This window comes from Penicillium angulare (genome assembly GCF_028827245.1).
Source record: "Penicillium angulare strain IBT 27051 chromosome Unknown utg000001l_segment0_segment0, whole genome shotgun sequence".
Lineage (NCBI taxonomy): Eukaryota > Fungi > Ascomycota > Eurotiomycetes > Eurotiales > Aspergillaceae > Penicillium > Penicillium angulare.
Window position 1 is genome coordinate 1824740 of NW_026623160.1, and position 12934 is coordinate 1837673.

The following is a 12934-nucleotide window of genomic DNA, read 5'->3' on the forward strand; positions in this document are numbered from 1 at the left end:
ACACTTCAAAGGTGTCTATTCTTGACATAGAACTGAATTGAACCAATCTCATTGTTCAACAGTAATTATTGGCATCTATCGAAGAGCGGCTTGTCGGAATGAACCCCTTATCACTTTCCGGTTTGGAAGCCAATTCAAATGAAAAGACACAGTAATCTCCAAAATAAACAGTCTAACAAGCATGGAAATATGAACATTCATTCTTTAACCTCACTTTAGTCAGAAGACCCTAGAAGCGAGGAATCGCTTCTTTTTGTAATGCATGTCTGTATCTGACAAGTGAACTTTCAACCCACAATTCACACCAAAATAAACAGTCCAGTTGAATTGGGCCCAGTTTGAACATTATGTGGATATTTTTTGTTGGATTCTATTAGATCAACAGGCAGACTTCCGAAAGAACTCACTGAGATCGGGATAACGCTGTCGTATAATGAAGGAACGCTAGCTTGAATTGTTCTCCATCTGATATTCTCGCTATTGATTCGATCGAAGAATCTTCAACTCTGGGTAGTTTGATCCACACACCATTTTTGAGGGGAATTCTCTTGAGTTTTCCAAAGACTTGCTTTCTCTCTAAAAGCGGCAGCAACATATTTGAATATCTGAGAATATATACGCCAGCTATGGTAAGGCTTCTATCCTGGCCAAAAGAGACTGTTTCCTGACAAGGCATCCTCCTAGATGTCAAAAAGCCAACGCTGGTCAGTGAATGAGACAGTAATTCTCATTTACTTTTCGTCGCGACAAGTACGCTGCAAGGCTCTGCGTTGCCTTCTGGCACGCCGAGGCTTCTACCGTTCCCCTCGCGCGATCAAACACCGGGCATACACACTGGCCAAGTCTCATCCGGAACTGAAAGTCAATGGAGACTTTTGGGACTTGGATACCGTGGATAACTGGATCGACAATATTGCGGGGGACCATCGTAGTGTCAACGAGCTGATTTGGTTTGGGGAGAAAGATGCCCGCGATGTTATGAAGGTGAGTAAGACTAGATCTCAGAGATTTAAACCATACTTATTATTTTATGCAACATAGAATCAACCCATTGAGTCATTGCATGGGGTATTTGAATGGTTTGATTTCAGAATGTCGAGTGTTCGAGCTTTTCCACGCGAACAGAAAAGAGATGGATAGGGCATTAAATGAAAACACCCTGCTAAATGTATAGACTATAAGCAGGGCTTGCAGAGAACTCCATAGTATCTCCGAGCCTGTCGATAGTTTCTTGTTTACTTATATAGAACACAAAATAAGGTGGAAAGGTAGTATTACGAGCTATCAGTGTAACTTATTCGAATATAAAGTTCACAATGTGTTATGTTATAGCCTTACTCCAAATTAGTACTAATTTTTAGTTCTGTCGGCCTTGGGCTCAAGACGGCTTTGCGGGGTTTATATTTTGACATATAAGATCTATTCTCTATGAAGTCCACTTACCAGATAGAATAGCACTTGATATAAGAGAACTACCACTATATGAACTTGTTTGGTCCAGTACGCTTTCAGGTAAATAGCTTATCGGAGAGAACGAGAAGGCTAGTGGTCAAGCAATGGATGGCTCTCAAAATGAGAAATGATAGAAAAGAAGCACCTGCAAGTTAAAAAACATTTAAGCGTCGGTATGTTTCCGCAATAAGGTCAAAATGACACAGGCACCCAAGACCTGTCAACTATTATTGGCGCTTCTACGCATAAGAGGACCCTCGTCGCAGCAACTCTCACTGTCAAACATTTGCGAATTGTAATGCTGACGTCTTTTCCGGAGATATAGTTGAATGCAGATACTGTATCATGCGCGGTGGGCATAGCCCGGACCGGAGATTCCCCGTGTGGCGTGGTACGGTACTCTGCATGCCTTTGATTGACGTTCTCTTCGGAGTTTAAACGGTCTGTTACAGGACAAGAGGAAAGGGGAATTGATAAGCAGAGTCAGAAACGGAACATACAGAAAAGGGTCATTCCTTACCACTGCTCTATACTCGGTGTTGCGGAGTCGAGATTGGGTGGTCTCCAAGCCATGCACCAATTAGCTACTGCGATTAATCGAAAGTGAAAATTTTCAGCTGAATGGAAATATCGAGCACTTGTTCCCTCAATGCAAAGAGAGCTCGACTAGAAAACGGGGGAAATGGCAAAAACGTGCAATCTAGGGGAGGACCTGGATCGTGTGGTGGTACGGTAGAGCAGCGACATGGTAAATTTAACAGATAATAATCATGCCAAGAAGTTGTTCAAAATGCTACAGTACAGATATGGAGCCAGCCTCGGCGGATATCGTAAGATATCCGTCGGGTAATAAACAATACAAATAAGCCAAGACTCGTGATGTCGTGGAGCCTACATAGATTATGCAGTTTTTCTAGTATTTTTTGTGTATCTGCATGGCATAGCATTATCGAAAAATTGAGGATTTCGGATGCAGTTCTGTTATTTGATACTCAGCAGTGTGTACACTCTTTGATATTGATGTGAAGGTACCCCTGCGGGGCTCTGAACTCAGCTAGTTTATATGATTTTGACTATTTACATCAGATCTTTTTCTATTTCAAAGCCATCCGGCATTTTTGGCCTCTTCCGAATCCCCCCCCCCCCCCCCCCGATCGCCCCTGTGTAGCCTCCTCGGTTGATATTTCAGAAAGTGTGAGGGTATGTATCACTTATCTGTTGATGAGGGGCGTGTCTTGCCAATGAAGGATCATATTAACGAAAGCTATATTCGACTCTAGATACAAGACGTAGCGCGAGGAAGCAGAAGAAAGATATCTTCCTCGCGTTCAGGGGAACCCAGATGTGCCATGTGGGTCCGCGTCCGCTGCTTAGCGTGTATGCCTCATGTATACCCCTGACAGCTGCTCTCAGGAGCTCCACCGGCGTTCCCAGGAGCCACTTGGGCGATTCTGGGAACAACTGAATGCTTTTTATAAGCTTTACTCTTCCTGAGGTACGAAATAGTATCCTATGAGCTACTTCTTCCGTCCTAGGAGCGATGCTGGCCCTCCTAGAGTCTAGATTGGTCCTAGAGACTATTAGCCCTTCCCCTGTGAGCATCTGGAGCCCATTTAACTCCACAGACACCATTTATGGGCCACGTAGACTCAATCCGTACATTTCATTGACAAGTCCCTCATTTTGCTAGCTCAGCGCTCACTCATTTTGCGTATGTTTTGTGGTCCTCCGCCCTCAAAATTATCACCAATTCCTCAATCATATTATTCTATACATTCATACCTGACGCGGCAGTTTGACCCACTTCCTTCCAAAATGTTCTTCAATTCCTACTAATGCGCTTCTGGGGTCGGCTACTTCTTTGACGGAACGACAGGAAATCCACTCCCAGGCTGTTGTACACCCACGTCCCATCATTATCTTGCAGCCCAGTCCACAGTAAAGCATTAGAATTGGTCGCCTCGTATGAACCACATCATGGCACCTGTGGAAGGTAATCACTACTCCCTCATCTTCCAGACCCGACAATGATGTATCGTTCACAGGTTGCAAATTCCTGAGGTCGTCTCGCGTTTTGTAACAACACAGTAACACTTTAAGCAGTCAGTCTCGGACAAGTGAGAGGTGCACGGTATACTTGTAGTTTACAATTCCCCCGTTGTTTATTAAGTAATCTTCCACCATGAAGTCCTGCTGGGCTTCATTCTGCCAGGCTTGTCATACATCATGCCGGAACCGCCCGTCAGTCTCTTTCCCGGAACGATTCCGAAATCGATGCATCAACTGCGGCCAGCTTAAATCCGACAATCTATACACATGAATGCTAAAGGAAGAAGCCCAGATGAACTGGAAATATGATCTTTGTGCCGGTATTGCAAATTGGATACTCCTGGCTGGGTGTCTTGTGGTGACAGGCACTTTCGCCTCTTTAGAAGATTCCATTGAGGCTCAGAGAACGCTTCAGAACAATGGTGCTGGGCGCGCTCTCTTGCATACTATGCAGAACCCTCCCCTTCTTATCATTGCTTGTATTTTCCTCTTTATTGGAGGGCTTATGCTTGGATGGCTTTCTGTTATATTTCGAGACAGCTACACCAAGTTGATTAACTGTATTTTTACGTGAGAGCCCCTTCATTAGATCAAGTACATATACCAAATACTGAGATAATATGCTTTACAGGCCGGCTTTTTTGAACGCTGCTGCTGGGTTATTCACAACGTAAGTAAGCGTGTTTGGGTCACACAGATGCCAATGTCCCCTGATGGCCCTCATAACTTTCCTGGTCATCGGAACTACGCTGTGCTTTTTCCTCGGTCTCATTGCGATATTCAGACTTTGGAAACTAAAAAAGTCATTGAGGAAGACAAGCTTCAGCACTTTCTTATCAAGCCAAGCCTAGTACTTTCTAATAAATACCGCAGTCAGGGTACTTGAACATCTTAATCCATCGGGGCTTTGAGTTTCAGATCTGAGCCCTAAGCTCCCCTCACTCAATGTACTATTCATTACATGTAGCATTGAGTTTGAAAACAATAAACGGAACAATGGGCAGTGGGTATTGGTCTTCATCTACGCTTATAGTAGCAAATGATCAGGTGACAAATCAGAGTCTGAGACAGGTTTTCATGTGAGTCCTCCTTCACTACACTGCATAAACTGGCGTTTAGTTCTGCTATTTTAATTTTAATGTTTTCTTCTTCGTTTTTGATACACGTTTCATTCAATGGCCGGAAGTAGTCTTCCAATCAAAGATTCCTATTGGACTAAGTACCGGAGGGATGGTGAAACCACTGGTCTGAATGGCAAGCAACACGCGGAACAGTTAGATTTGCACCCCTCTAGCGACTGATTGTGTTTATACTGAGGTTTATCAACTAGCCTAGTGGGCTTTAAATTATCACCGTGCATAAGCTCGATCGCTCACCATTGAGCCGTATGTACATAAGCGGCTATCTTCGTTTACATGTTGGGCACAAATAAGAACAGACAGATCTCACGTCCCCATTTCAAATGGCGCTTCTTGATGTGGTGTTCCATTCAAAAGGCTAAAAGCCAATTACTGACGTTCTTTCCCATCCATCCATAACAAAAAGTAGCGTACACCTACGAGCATGAGTGACAGTATTCACTAAATTGATCCGAAGATGGTATATACCGTAATATTCTATACGTGAATTGATGGATTCGTCCATCATCTGTGTCATGATTATGTTCTCACACTAAGTCTAACTTTTCTTAAGAAACCACGCAACCTTGAATTCAAAATCCAGCCAAATCTAGAGGGTGAAAACCCCTTTTAGTTGGAAACATTGCGATTTGGGGTCAGAAAAATCGACAAAACAAATCTCACAGCTTACTCAAAACTATTGCACTGCTTGTGCAAGCAAGGGTTTGATAGAAAGGTGAGTTATATCACGCACCACTAATAATGATTGTTGAAGTTAGACTGGCAATCAATATTCAATTGAGGAAGTGCACCAGAATGATTTTGAATTTTGCATAAACGCGGTGCCACTAGGATACTGCCCAAAACGCAACTGATTCTAGGAGGGTTGCTGTAGTTGAGCAAGGAGATATATAAGTTTGTCTAGGTCACGCACTCATTCTCCTCAGTCAGACCTACCATTATTCATCAACCATATCTACCCCTTGAGACGAATCTCCACGAATGGCATAATCAGTCAACGCAAAAGCAAACACAGAATGGGCGAATATTCAAGTGTTGCAAGTGTGGAACAAGCAGCGAGAGACAAATCGTCGACAGTGCAGAAGGCTACAAGTGCAGTACTCCAAGCCTCTAGACCTTGCGATGGCGATTTATATGAGAGGGACACTGAAGAAGCTGCTGAGATAGAAAGACAAGCAGATAAATGGATGAGTGAGTATCGAGAGCTCGAAACGCTCGGGGAAAACAAGGAATTATCGACTCTGGAGAAACAAAGATTGTCAGAACTTCATGATGATCTCCAGAAATATTACCATGAAGACCCTCGAAGATTTGACGAGCAATTTCACGCAACCAGTGGCTGTATTCGTATGGGCGATGAACAGCCTCCTCCAAATCACCAAGCCACAATATCGCACGTTGATCGTCGACAGAATCATGATGCCAACAAACAACCCGAGTCTGATAAAGCCAAGCAGAAAAAGGCAGATAGGGACAACAGTACGCTTCAAAATCTTGATAAATGGCTGAACAGTGGTGGCAAACCTCCAGCAACGTCGTCAGCTCCCAGTCAGCCAAACCAAATGAATACTGAGGCTCACAGTGAGTCAGAGTGTGATGAGGTTGACAAGTTCTCCCAGACAGCGGCAGCGACGGGGTCTTTCAATACCACTACAGAGAATTCAGGCTCGGCCGACAGTACCAATGAGCCTCCAAAACCACCGGATCGACCAGGGCGTATGCTGACGTCGACCAAAAGTCAGGATGGAAGCCAACCCACCAGCAAAAAGACCAAAACAAAGAGAACGGAATCTTCACTGAATACACCTGAAGGAGCCTTTCCTGAAGTTTACTGTAAATTCAGCTCATGGCCAGGCTGCTGCCGAATAGTCTTTGGCTATGGAGAGCCTGGCAAAGCAAAGTACGAGATTGGAGATGCGACAGAATATGCACAAGACGCGCTAGCCAACTTACCATTGATTTCTGGAAAAAAGGAATCCGTCTTGGACATTCGGATCAATGGTGCCCGTATCTACGGGCGTCGCAACATTGGAAAAGTGACCAATGTAGCTTCGCTTACACCTAACCCGGATCGAGAGCGGAAGCCGCGTGTCACCAAAACCGGCAAAGTCATACAAGTCTACCCCCCTATGCTGATAAAGATCCAGTGGATTGACATACAGGAGATCCATCGTGAAAAGCTCCTCAATGGCGAAGATTGGAATGTTCGGAGTAACATAACGAAACGGCTCAAAAATAAAGACCAAGCTTGGCTTGACGAGCAGATTGGTGGTGCTGCCAAGACACAAGACAAATCTTACGAGGAATGGGCTGCGGAAAAGGGGATCGATGGTGGAAAAAGACCATCGACTTTCTTTCCGGAGAAAGGTAGTTTTACCAGCCAATCGCAGGGAGCAAAACAACCCGCCAAACCTCAGCGCGTCCATGATGCGGCGAATCAAAATGACGGGGCCCAATCAAATGATGGGCAGCCCCTGAACACCAAAAAGCGAAAAGCAGATTCTGCGACCGGGCGTCCGGGCCAAGACCGCCGGATGAAATTCCAACACATCCCGAATCCGCCTAGCAAGTTCATCGACTATAATTCCTACCTTTTTACTTGCATGATGGACCAGAAGCTCACCCATGAGAAGCTCAACGATGATCCGGAGGGTTATCAAGCGGCAATGGAAAATATCGAGAACGATTGGCCCGAATACAAAAAAATGATGCTTAAAAATCACTACGAGATAAGCCCGAAAGGCGACCAGAAGACTCAAGCGTAGGCCTCCAAAACAGCCTGGCACAACACCGAGTCTCCCCGCTCTTTCCTTTTTATCTGCTCTAATTTAATCGATATGTGAATTGATGTGCCTTCTCCTTTGCTTTGCTTGATGTTTCGTAGATGATGTCTTCCACTGATTTTCGTCAAAAGTTTATTACTACCTCTGCGTTCTTCATTTGGAAGCTTTAAAAGTCAGGAAATTGAGTGACATATAGTGATCTCTCCTTTTAGTCTTCAATTCTCGTCTCGTCGTTTGATAGAGGCCCCAGCCTTATACATTCGTCTACGGCGTCCATAGCAAACTCAGTTAATTGCTACTTACATGATATAAATGCCGCTCGGAAAGGGCTGCAATCCGTAGATCCAAGACAGTAATTACGTATCATGTGATTCCTTGTGATGAATGAATCTTCAAGGGCACACGGGGTCCTCAATCACTGAATTGTCAGGTTATTACATCATTGTCAACTTTGGCTTTTTACAAGACAGAATGGCGAAATACAACCTCCAAAGCTGCTTAAATGCGTTGTGTCTATAATGACGAATGATTGCAAGAGTGGCTTCGGTAGAAGAGTGTAGGTTAAACCCAAATATGATCGCATCGATGGTGAGTTTGGTCCACCAAAATGGAACTCTGCCAGCTTTGTTGGCTTCCAGCATCCAGGCTCTCCAGGTCGGCGCTGTGGTCTTGCATGCCCACGGATGAGCAGCCAAGTTGCCCCTCTGTCTTCCCTTCCGCGATCTCTGTCGAATGAGATCGAATTCGAAAATCCGACAGTTCGTGGCTTTCCACGCGACCGCCGGATGACTTCGTAGATGATCGTGTCTTATAGTCCTGCGCCTGAGTGCCACTGGCATGGAGCATTACGAGCCCGCTTGATTGTACCCAAGAGAGAAATGGCTGCAACTGTGGCCAACACGCGGCCACTATACCCAGACATTGGATCACCATTTCGAAGATTGTGATGTTGCACAGGTCGTACGCGGGATCAGTCGTCTGGGTGGCTTTCTTGAGGAAAGGGATCTCACATATCGATGCAGTTATCACACTGTGAGAGCTAGGATATGAGTCGCGTGGAGGGCAGAAAAAGGAAAGTGCAAAACATACAAAAGACGTGGCATGAAAATGCTTCCTACGATGAGGCGATGCTTGACGATCCGGAGAGTCAACACCAGCGGAATTAACTGCGAAAGTAGTAGCGTCTCAGTCGCAATATTCGAAATGACCACAAAATACCGCCAGGCGAGCTAGGTTGTGTTAGCCTGAGAGACGTCGCAGAAATTTGGAACCGCGCCCAAGTTTCATAAGGTGGAAATTACCAGGTTAAAACATTGACCGTGCCATAGATCCCAAGGTGGGGACTTGCATTGAAAGGCACTGCCCAAAAGTGCAGTCAATGCCCAGACATATAGAGTAATCTCAATGCCTCTGGACAGCCGTTTCCCTTTGGCCACTGGCGTAAACTGCCGGATGAAGATGACAAAAGACATTTTGGATAGAAAAAGACTCATGATATAAAGGAGAAACGCAGCATATAAGCTCTAGGGATTCCATGTCAGGGGCCCGTACGGAAAGTGGGGAATGAAGTGGTGTCACAATTCTCTCTTCTCACCTTCATAACTCTAACAGCGTCAGGGCTGGATATCTCTTCGAAGTGGCTGCCATAGCCGGATCCCACCGCCAGAGATACAACAAGGGTCTGGCCGACCGCGAGAAACTGCCCAAATCGTCAGCCAAGAGCGGTCCAACTTAGAAAAGACAAGACAGGCGTACAAGTGCAGCTACGATCAGGAGGTCATCGATATCAAGCTTATGAAATAGTCGATACTTTGTACCTAGTCGCGTGGAAACGCTGAGGATCATCACAACCAAAAGACACCAGGCAGTCACATTGATTGCAGGGTCCTTGGTGTCATTTGTAAATCGAGTGCCCATGTCTGGGGGAAAGAGAAAACGAAAGAAGTGTAGGAAAGAAGTCTCTTTGTGACGGTGGAACGGCTGCGGATCAACTTTTTGAATTTTCGTGCGGTAGCTATGAGTGAAAAGGCTGTCAGGAGCCAGCTTGGTTTTCAATGCGCACTATCGTGCACTGATGACAATTTGCGCACGATATGGTATGCCAATGAACGATGCCGGATGCGCCAACGGAATCCCTTGAGTCTAGAACTCATGGTCCCAGGAGCTATCCCGACAATTATGATAGCCTTCCAACCATTGACCGAGATTCATATAATTTATCTTTCTTTTGCATCCTGGGCCCTTGGCACAAAGCGTCATCGTGGCATTGGTTAGGAGTGGTACACCCCACCTTGACCAACTTAGGCCGTGGTTCTACTGATAAGAATAGACTATTCCATAGAACATTCCATAGATCATCCCATAGACCGGAAAGGTTGCATGTGGAAGCGCCATTCATCACCATCATGTGTGGCCAATGAGATCCTTATGATTTGCATCCACTTCCTCCGATATGGTTTCATTCCATGGTTGAAGCATGTGTTTCTGGGCTCGAAGTCAACTCTCTGGCTTACTGCAAAGCTAATCTCCCGTTCTCCCCGACCATCAGCCCCACTTTTCGCGATGGATCTAGGTGGGTGCCCGCGAAACGATCACAAGCTGTGCCATTGGTTGTTGTGCAAGGTATCCAAGCAAAGTCTAGTAATGGGAATGTTGATCTCAAGCAAGGCACCTCGAGCGCGCCACACCCAATCAGATTACTCGACGTCGATTTCTCGCGTGCCAATTCTTCTTTTCTCTTAGTATTTAATTCTCCTAGTCTGTGAAGTCTCCATCCAGACACACAATTTCCTCGATCTTTTCCAACTCTGCTTCGTCTGCTACTTCAGCCTCTCTTTTTCCATCTTCGATCTTTATACTGTCTGCATTTGAAGTCAGCGACATGGATTCAAGCGACCAGAAGAATCTTGTTCCTTCCATCGGAATGGACAGCCCAGCAAAAGCTCACGCCCCGCAAGAGCGGGATGATGCCCATCTCCAACGAATGGGCAAGAACCCGGTCCTCAAGGTATGCCTACCAGTGATGGGCAAGATGAGATTCACGAGTCCAAGCAGCTGACACTTCAAGCGAAACTTTGGCATGCTCTCAATCTTCGGTTTCAGCTGTACGATCCTAGGGACGTGGGAAGGATTGCTCGGGTACGACTCCTCCGCTTCGGAATGCCTGGGTGAAATACTGACGGCTTGCACAGCACCTTCATTAGACCTCTGGAAAAGTACGCTCCTTGCGCAGACATCAATGGTTATCGTGCTAATTTACTGAAGCGGTGGGTCTGGTGGTGCAGTATATGCTTTCATCTTCGCCTGGATCGGCACCGCATCCATCTTTGTCGTTCTCTCCGAGCTCTCGTCAATGTAAGTTTCAAGCTTGGATCCGGTGGCGATGCCTAACTGTCAGCTAGGGCGCCCACCGCGGGCGGGCAATATCACTGGGCAGCTATGTTAGCACCAACGAAGCACCAGAAGTTCTTGAGTTACATTACCGGTAATATCCCAGCGCGTTCATCACCGTGACAGGTCTATATGCTAAAGTTCGGATTGACAGGTTGGTGGACTGTTCTTGGCTGGCAGACCGCCCTCGCCTCTCTGGCCTTTTTAACCGGAACGACGATCCAAGGGGCAGCGACCTTGGGCAATCAGCATTATGATTCTCAGCCGTGGCAAGGCACTCTGCTCGTCTGGGCGGCTCTTGTCTTTGCGTTGCTCGCTAACCTGGCCGGGGGGAAGGTTTTGCCCCGACTCGAATCACTGACCTTGGTTGTGCACGTTCTAGGGTTTTTCGGTATCATGATCCCCTTGGTATACATGTCAGACCATAAGTCCACCAAAGAGGTGTTCCTGCAATTCTCCAACAGTGGGGAGTTTGCCACCCAAGGCTTAGCCTGGTTTGTCGGCATGAGTAGCTGCGCATTCGCACTTGCCGGGGGCGATGCCGCTGTCCATGTAGGTTACTTGCATCTTTCATGATTTTCCGTCGCGTACACTGATGATCCTAGATGTCTGAGGAAGTAGAGAGTGCATCGCGCGTCGTTCCCCGTGTGATCCTGCTAAGCGTCCTCGTCAACGGCTGTCTTGGCTTCGGCATGCTGATCGCCATTCTCTTCTGCGCCTTCGATCCTAGAGAAGTGCTCAATTCTCCCACCGGCTATCCCTTCATGGCAATCTTCTATGAGGCGACTAACTCCCGGTCGGGGTCGTTGGCCATGTGCTCCATCGTACTCATTAATTATGCCTGTTCTCTAATTGGATTGATGGCCGCGGCATCACGACAGCTGTGGTCGTTTGCCCGAGACAAGGGGGTTCCCGGCTGGCGTTGGTGGGCACAGGTAGGCTCTATCTGTACTGGATCATCTGTGATTGATTTCTAACCGTGCCAACGGCAGGTCTCGTCATCCCGCCGGCTTCCCGTGCATGCGATTGTTCTGACTGTGTCTGTCAGCATGGTGTTGGCACTCATTAACATTGGTTCGTCCGTTGCACTAGATGATGTGTTATCTATGGCCGTATCAGGGTCCTATCTCTCTTACTTGATAGTTTCTATCCTGTTGTTTCGTCGCCGTATCCGTGGCGACATTGCGTCTACCGACGACGGCGAGCAGGCTGCTGTCAACGTTCCCGGTGGGAAGCTTGTATGGGGACCATTCCATTGTCCTGGAGCCTGCGGTACGGTCATCAATGGAGTGGCTATCATCTATACCACGATTGTGGTGTTCTTCAGTTTCTGGCCATCCGAGGTAGATCCCAGCGTGGACAAAATGAACTGGAGTGTCTTGGGTATTGGTGGCAGCAGTGTTATTGCCGTCGTGTATTACTTTCTGAGAGCACGTCACAGTTATGCTGGGCCAGTCATGGAAGTCTCATTGTGAAGTCTCAAGAGACACCCAGACAGGTTGGAAAGAGCACATGTAGAAGTGCAGACTTATGGCAATTGCGGTATTCTGGCGCACACGAAGTAAGCCGGCAGGCCAACGGAACCGCTGGATTTGACCTTCCACTCCCCTAGATATCGATGGCATCCGAAATTCATGCGGGTACTATTTCTGGTTGAATATTATCTACACATCCAACGAAGAAGCTTGATTGTCAGCTGTTGGCTGTGATATTAATGAATCTTACATGTATCTTCGACTAATGAGCCGCACCAGTCCCGCCAATTGTATACAGGAACGTTAGTATGGATATGGGATCTTCTTTCCTAGTATACGCTGAGTTCGATGTAAAGACTCGAAGACAGGCCCTCTGTAAGTGCCCGGGAAGTGACTTCATGACCCAAGTGGCAAATTTTCGGGGGTTTTCCCGGCAGGTAAATAGATCGGCGACCATCCCATGGATCGTTAGCTGCATGGCAGTAGAAACTCAATTTGTTGCAAACTTTAACCCATCGAATCAAGTTCGGCGGCAGAAAATTGACTACGGAGCGAATGGCTTCGAAAATTCACGGATCAGGCCCCGTGAGGAAATTGCATGTTTAAGAGTCAACTCAGGCGATTCGTGGCTGTCATAAGCCGAGAA

At 46.6% G+C, this 12934-nt stretch overlaps 4 protein-coding genes across 4 annotated transcripts; 3 read left to right on the forward strand and 1 right to left on the reverse strand.

The window, feature by feature from the left end:
- Positions 1 to 684: 684 nt before the first annotated feature.
- On the forward strand, positions 685 to 1140 carry N7478_000645 (uncharacterized protein; the record flags this gene model as incomplete). Its single annotated transcript, XM_056916860.1, has 2 exons — positions 685 to 984; positions 1042 to 1140. 2 exons carry the CDS (start codon positions 685 to 687, stop codon positions 1138 to 1140), a joined length of 399 nt encoding a protein of 132 aa, XP_056784740.1.
- Positions 1141 to 5656: 4516 nt separating this feature from the next.
- Positions 5657 to 7405, forward strand: N7478_000646 (uncharacterized protein; the record flags this gene model as incomplete). The annotated part of the gene is made up of 1 exon (XM_056916861.1): positions 5657 to 7405. One exon carries the CDS (start codon positions 5657 to 5659, stop codon positions 7403 to 7405), a length of 1749 nt encoding a protein of 582 aa, XP_056784741.1.
- A 579-nt stretch (positions 7406 to 7984) lies between these two features.
- N7478_000647 (uncharacterized protein) lies at positions 7985 to 9340 on the reverse strand (the record flags this gene model as incomplete). Its single annotated transcript, XM_056916862.1, has 5 exons — positions 7985 to 8453; positions 8513 to 8652; positions 8725 to 8946; positions 9018 to 9122; positions 9179 to 9340. 5 exons carry the CDS (start codon positions 9338 to 9340, stop codon positions 7985 to 7987), a joined length of 1098 nt encoding a protein of 365 aa, XP_056784742.1.
- Positions 9341 to 10304: 964 nt separating this feature from the next.
- N7478_000648 (amino acid permease) lies at positions 10305 to 12288 on the forward strand (the record flags this gene model as incomplete). Its single annotated transcript, XM_056916863.1, has 8 exons — positions 10305 to 10430; positions 10491 to 10561; positions 10615 to 10638; positions 10688 to 10777; positions 10825 to 10907; positions 10968 to 11365; positions 11419 to 11748; positions 11806 to 12288. 8 exons carry the CDS (start codon positions 10305 to 10307, stop codon positions 12286 to 12288), a joined length of 1605 nt encoding a protein of 534 aa, XP_056784743.1.
- Positions 12289 to 12934: the final 646 nt, after the last annotated feature.